This window comes from Stenella coeruleoalba (assembly GCF_951394435.1).
Source record: "Stenella coeruleoalba genome assembly, chromosome: 3".
In the NCBI taxonomy this organism is placed as follows: Eukaryota; Metazoa; Chordata; class Mammalia; order Artiodactyla; family Delphinidae; genus Stenella; species Stenella coeruleoalba.
The window spans coordinates 127,342,339-127,349,197 of NC_137148.1; the positions used below are offsets into that span (position 1 = coordinate 127,342,339).

Sequence of the window (6,859 nt, forward strand, 5' to 3'; positions counted from 1 at the left end):
TTGTTAAAGTGACTTATGTGGAAGTTTAAGAACTATTCTGAATCACAACTGATGGGTTTTTTTTCCCTCCAAAATTCCTTGTGTGTTTTTGTGAGAAAAAATTTTGATACTAAAAACCACATAACATAAAATTTACCTTCTTAACCATTTTTAAGTGTACTTTATAGTAGTGTTAAGTATATGCACGTGATTGTGCAGCAGATCTCTAGAAATTTTTATCTTGAAAAAACTGAAACTGTACCTTTCCACCTCCCCATAGCCTATTAGAGTTTTGTGATATGTGATAGGTAAATTGTAATAATTTTGGGATTCTGAGAAACACTGCTCTGGTTCATTTTGATCTGTTTGATGCATTTGCTTAATCAGAATTTAGCAAATCTGACTGCAGTTAAGATTTGCTCACTGAGGGCTTTTCTAAAAAGTTGTCTTGTTTTAATACGCAAATACATAATTCTTAGATCTTTTTGGGGAGGAGAGAGCTATGTTTTTTAGGTTCAGGTCTCTAGGAATTTCTTGCTAAATCAACGGAAGCAGAATGATATTTCTCAAATTTTACCATGAAAGCAATGACTTAGAAGAACATTTAGAAGAACCTGTTGCTGAACCAGAGCCTGATCCTGAACCAGAGCCAGAGCAAGAACCTGTGTCTGAAGTCCAAGAGGAAAAGTCTGAGCCAGTATTGGAAGAAACTGCTCCTGAGGATGCTCAGAAGAGTTCTTCTCCAGCGCCTGCAGACATAGCCCAGACAGTGCAGGAGGACTTGAGAGTATGCAATGCGTCTTCATTTTTATTCCACTTCTATTTTTAAAAATCTCTCTTCTTCTTTATTGTTGCTTGGTTGCCTTTTGTAGGTACATTTTCATATTGGTTGTTTAGGGAAGTTTCTTCCATATTGAGCCATACCTCAGATAAGAAGTAAGATGCATATTGCTTTCTAAAATCAAAAGTAGTTTTTCCCCTCCTCTAAGGAAACTTGAATACTTTTTAGACCAGAAATTTCAGGTGCTATTTTATCACTGCATCAACAAACCTTTTTAATATTACATCTTTCAAATTGCAGATTATTGTGTGCTTGTTAAATAAGTGATAGTCTATCTTTGAAAAATAACATGGCACAACAGACTTTTCCTGCCCTTTTCTATGAAATCTAATTGAGGACAACTTTATAGTACAAGTAGAAACAAATTGCTCAAGTATAACTACTTTTCTAATCAGAATACCTGATTTGAAAAGTTTGAAGATTTTCAGTTACTGTCCCTGAGTCACATCAAGATGATAACTGAACTAACAGAACCTTTACAGTTGATGCTCCTTGAAGGAATATGTTTTAGTGCTGTATTTATGGGGCCAGGGTTCTTGTAATGCCATTTCTCTAACAGTTATTTCAAGTGTCTTTGCGTTAGGCATTGTTCTAGGTATGGGAACTGTCAGTAAAGTAGATAGGGTTCTTGGTCTCTGGAAGCTTCTGGGTGAGGAGGGAAGAGAAATGGTGAAATCACTTTAGCTTGCAGGTGGAAAAGTAGGTTGGCTGGATTGAGAATGGATGACAACTTAGGTGGCTTAATTATAGTAGTTCTGGAGAGAGGTAATGACATCTTGGATTAGGGTCATGGCAGTGGAGCTGGAGAAGAGATTTAAGATGTAAATAATAGGATTTGGTGATTTTGGTATTGATTGATATAACTCAAGAAGATTCTAAAGTTGGTGTAATTGGGTTATAGATTGAGAGAATCATAGGAGGAAGAGCTGGTTTTGGAAGGAGAATTTTCTTTGATTCACAAACTTGAAATTACGTGAAAGTAGCCTCTCATACTTTGCTGATACTTGATTAGTCCTAAGAATTTTAGTACTAAATTTTAAGTAGAGGGGAAAAGGAATCTCAAGTTACTTATAAATTCCATCTTGCCTCTGCAAATGAGATGCACATGTAATAATACAAGAATTCAAAAGTTAATACCTTTTTTTAAAATAAATTTTATTTATTTATTGCTGTGTTGAGTCTTTGTTGTGTGTGGTCTTTCTCTAGTTGCGGCAAGCGGGAGCTACTCTTGGTTGTGGTGCGTGGGCTTCTCATTGCAGTGGCTTCTCTAATTGTGGAGCACGGGCTCTGCGTGCCCAGGCTTCAGTAGGTGTGGCTCGCAGGCTCTAGAGCGCAGGCTCAGTAGTTGTGGCACATGGGCTTAGTTGCTCCGTGGCATGTGGGATCTTCCCGGCCCAGGGCTTGAACCCGTGTACCCTGCATTGGTAGGCGGATTCTTAACCACTGCACCACCAGGGAAGCCCAAAAGCTAATACCTTTTATATTGTTGTGATAAGTAGTGTAATCAACTGACGTTGGTGTGTTCCCTTAGACATTTTCTTGGGCATCTGTGACCAGTAAGAACCTTCCACCCAGTGGAGCTGTTCCAGTTACTGGGATACCACCTCATGTTGTTAAAGTACCAGCTTCACAGGTGAGTTTCTAATTAAGCTTGCATATTAGGCAAATTTACTTGTATTTTTGTGTAATGTGATTTCACAGAGGTTTAATGAATAAGGCAGAGGAGAAGGGTACAAGGTGATTTTTTTTTTTATTTTTTAATTTAATTTTTTTATACAGCAGGTTCTTATTAGTCATCAGTTTTATACACATCAATGTATACATGTCAATCCCAATCACCCAATTCATCACACCACCAGCCCCCGCCCCTGCCACTTTTTCCCCTTGGTGTCCATACGTTTGTTCTCTACATCTGTGTTACAAGGTGATTTTTAATGTGTTTTTTTTTGTGTGTGTGTGAGAGAATGAGGGAGTTGTCATTTTCTAGTTTAAACCTTATTGTTAGCTAGGATACTTCACAAGAATAAAAGGTAAGCTTGCTTTGTTCTTACACAAAAGTTAACGTTACACATTTTTTAGCCTCGTCCGGAGTCTAAGCCTGAATCTCAGATTCCACCGCAGAGGCCTCAGAGGGATCAAAGGGTGCGAGAACAGCGAATAAATGTTCCTCCCCAGAGGGGACCTAGACCAGGTGAGAGCTCAGAAGGGTGGCTTCTTTAGTCTGAGCCTGTTGAGGGTGAGAGCTTGTTTTGGGAGGGTAGTTGATGTTTGCGTGTACTTAGATTTTAAAAAATATGTTGTGGAGTTAATGGAATTGCCTGTATTTAGGGGTCGAGAGAACTGTTGAATGGAACAGTCATGTAAAGGTGTCCTCTTTCTCATTCCTTCCTGCTTTTGTTTCCTCTTCAGTCCGTGAGGCTGGTGAGCAAGGTGACGTTGAACCCCGAAGAATCGTGAGACACCCTGACAGTCACCAACTCTTTATCGGCAACCTGCCTCATGAGGTGGACAAATCAGAGCTTAAAGATTTTTTTCAAAGTAGGTTATTGAGTTTTAAATACTAGATTCATTTAATACAGTGCTATCCAATAGAAACAGATGAGCCACATTTATAATTTTAAGTTTTGTAGTAACATTTTAAAAGGCAAAAAGAACCTGGATAATTTAATTTTAATATTTAACCCAGTGTATCTAAGACATCATCTTAATATGTACAAACATGAGGTACTTTGCATCAGCCTATCCTAAGTCTTTGAAATCCAGTGTGTATGTTGCACGTAGGGCACATCTTATTTTGGAGTAGCCACAATTCACATGCTTTGTAACCATGTGTTACTAGTGGCTTTCATTGGACAGTGCGCGTGTAATACTTAAAGGAAATGTTCTAAGTTATTTGAGAATCTGTGTTCCACTTGCAGATTATGGGAATGTGGTAGAGCTGCGTATTAACAGCGGTGGGAAATTACCCAATTTTGGGTTCGTTGTGTTTGATGATTCTGAGCCTGTTCAGAAGGTGCTTAGCAACAGGGTAAGCAGTTTTTCATCTTGATTTTCTGTATCTTTGGTCTTTTAATGTATTCATCCTTAAAACTGTGTCTTATATGTAAAGCGCAGTTTATTCCAACATGTCTGGGTAATATTTTCCATCATGTTTAACCATTATTAAAAGAACTGCCTGGGAGTTAGAAAAACAAAACTGCCATCCAAATAATGTACTTTTTGAATATGTGCATGATGGAGAATGAAATAACTATGGTAACCAATGCACTGAGATTTATGCAGTTCCTTTCTTTGGTAGTGGCTTAGTGGCTTCTGGTGTAAGTGATGAATTAAATATTATGTTACTTTTAGCTATGATAACTTAGAATCAGTTTGTTTAGCAGGTATATTTGTAGTCTTCATATATAACTGTTTGGGTATAACCATGAGGAACTTCTTTTGTTCTATAAGTTGTCTGGGTTTGGAGTCACCCTACCTTAAGGCACTTTTATTAACAGTACTTTTCTAATAATAGAGGGATTTGTAGAATCAGAATCTTATTTCTATGTTCTTAAAGAGACCGTTCCTGGGCTTCCCTGGTGGCGCAGTGGTTGAGAGTCTGCCTGCCGATGCAGGGGACACGGGTTCGCGCCCCGGTCTGGGAAGATCCCACATGCCACGGAGCGGCTAGGCCCTTGAGCCATGGCCGCTGAGCCTGCCCGTCCGGAGCCTGTGCTCCGCAACGGGAAGGCCACAACAGTGAGAGGCCCATGTACCGCAAAAAAAAAAAAAAAAAAAAAAGAGCCCTTTCCTTCCCCCACGTCTTTCATTAGCAAAAACCACTTTCTGTAGTAGTAGAGAATAACAAAGGTGTAAATACTGTTAATTTACTGAGATGGGTGTGGGAGTTTTAAGACCTCACTTTTTTTTCGATTGAGGTGAAATTCATATAACAAAATTAACCATTTTAAAGTTCAAGACTTCCTTGTTGGCGCAGTGGTTAAGAATCTGCCTGCCAATGCAGGGGACATGGGTTTGAGCCCTGGTCTGGGAGGATCCCACACGCCGCGGAGTAACTAAGCCCATGTGCCACAACTACTGAGTCTGCGCTCTAGGGCCCGCGAGCCACAGCCACTGAGCCTGTGCACCACAACTAATGAGGCCTGTGTACCCTAGAGCCTGCGCGCTGCAGCAACTGAGCCCATGCGCCACAACTACTGAAGCCCGTTTGCTCTAGGGCCCGTGTGCCGCAACTACTGAGCCCGCGTGCTGCAACTACTGAAGCCCATGTGCCTAGAGCCTGTGCTCCATAGCAAGAGAACCCACTGGAATGAGAAGCCCGCACACTACAACGAAGAGTAGCCCCTGCTCTGTGCAACTAGCAAAAGCCTGCACACAGCCATGAAGATCCAGCGTGGCCAAAGACAAATTAACAAAACAAAACAAAAAATTTCATTAAAAAATAATACAGGGCTTCCCTGGTGGTGCAGTGGTTGAGAGTCCGCCTGCCGATGCAGGGGACACGGGTTCGTGCCCTGGTCCGGGAGGATCTCACGTGCCGCAGAGCGGCCGGGCCTGTGAGCCTTGGCTGCTGAGCCTGCGCGTCTGGAGCCTGTGCTCCGCAGCGAGAGAGGCCACAACAGTGAGAGGCCCGCGTACCGCAAAAAAAAAAAAATAATAATAATAATACAGTGTGCAACTCATTGGCATTTAATACACATTGTTGTGCAACCATCACCTATCTAGTTGCAAAACATTTTCATTAAAAGTAAGTCCCTTACTCATTGAGCAGTTTTTCCCCATATCCTCTCTCCCCAGCCCCTGGCAACCACTAATCTGCTTTCAGTCTGCCATTTAAAACTTACACATTTTATTAACCATGTTAGTTAGAAATGTTGTAGATCATTATTTCCCAGAGGTTCTCCAGAACCTCTGATGCTCTCCAGAATGTTAATGGGTATATTACAAAGTTTAATGTTGTGGTCATAACATTAAGTTAGCCTTAATCTGAAATGTGCATTGTCTATCAAACTGTTGGACCACTACTTTTGTGAAGCATCTCCTGCAAAACCCTGAGAAGTGTGGAGAGAATATGGCTTATGTCACCCAGGACACAGAATACTGAACACAGAGATGTCCAGTAGGCTTTGTTGGTAAATCCACCATTGAGCGTACAATAGATCCAGGGGCCACACTTTTTGGTGCAGCCTTGACTTTGTATTTTCTTAGATGGTATGATACTCCTGTGGGGCCAAACAAGGTCAGGCCGGATAGCTTGCTTCCAGTTAATTATCCAAGATGAGGGCTTTGGTGTTTCATTTAACCCCTGTGGGTAAGGCATGGCATCATTATGCATAGAAATTGTTGAGGTAAATTTCCTCAGAAAGTGGGCTGTATGTCTGCTACCTTTTTTCATTCAGATTGCTTCTATCCTTGTGATACCTCCATAGAGGTATCTTCTATAACTACCTTTTAAAATATCCGCAGTCCTAACCTCTCCTTATCTTTCAGACTTTAAATGATTTTATTTTTCCCATTGTATCTAGAACATTACCAGGAACAGCACTTCACATTAATGTGTGTGATTTATATGCTGTGTATATAAAAAAATATATATATATAAATATTTGTAAATTTGTGTTAAAATACTTATAAATGTACAAATATAAGTATATATTTAATCAGAATTTAAAATTCACTTTAGAGTCAGAGCTCAAAAGAGGCTCCCCCGCCCCACCCCCATGCATGTTTCCTTACATGCACTTTCAGATCATTCCTGTGAACTCTGGTGACTTCAGATGTAGCTTGCCTTTCCCTCACCTCACTGTATTGGTAGAAGTCTACCATACTCCCTTAAGAATTTTTTTAGACTTTTTTTTGTTTTGGTTCTTAATTTTTAAATATTTATTTATTTATTTGGTTGCATCGGGTCTTAGTTGCGGCAGGCGGGCTCCTTAGTTGTGGCTTGCTGGCTCCTTAGTTGTGGCTGTCTGACTCCTTAGCTGTAGCATGCAAACTCCTGGTTGCGGCATGCATGTGGGATCTAGTTCCCTGACCAGG

At 40.6% G+C, this 6,859-nt stretch overlaps 1 protein-coding gene across 10 annotated transcripts in view; it reads left to right on the forward strand.

Annotated features, from left to right (window-relative positions):
• The window catches only part of G3BP1 (G3BP stress granule assembly factor 1), a 1,009,408-nt gene that overhangs the window by 22,557 nt on the left and 979,992 nt on the right, over positions 1 to 6,859 (forward strand). For all 10 annotated transcript variants that reach the window (XR_013827804.1, XR_013827805.1, XR_013827806.1 and 7 more), the window contains 5 exons: positions 565 to 766; positions 2,352 to 2,453; positions 2,900 to 3,011; positions 3,230 to 3,358; positions 3,739 to 3,848. Coding sequence is in view for 1 of the 10 variants with exons in the window: in XM_079918412.1 (XP_079774538.1) it covers positions 565 to 766; positions 2,352 to 2,453; positions 2,900 to 3,011; positions 3,230 to 3,358; positions 3,739 to 3,848 (655 nt within the window). In the remaining 9 variants the exon portion in view is untranslated. The remainder of the gene's footprint in view (positions 1 to 564; positions 767 to 2,351; positions 2,454 to 2,899; positions 3,012 to 3,229; positions 3,359 to 3,738; positions 3,849 to 6,859) is intronic.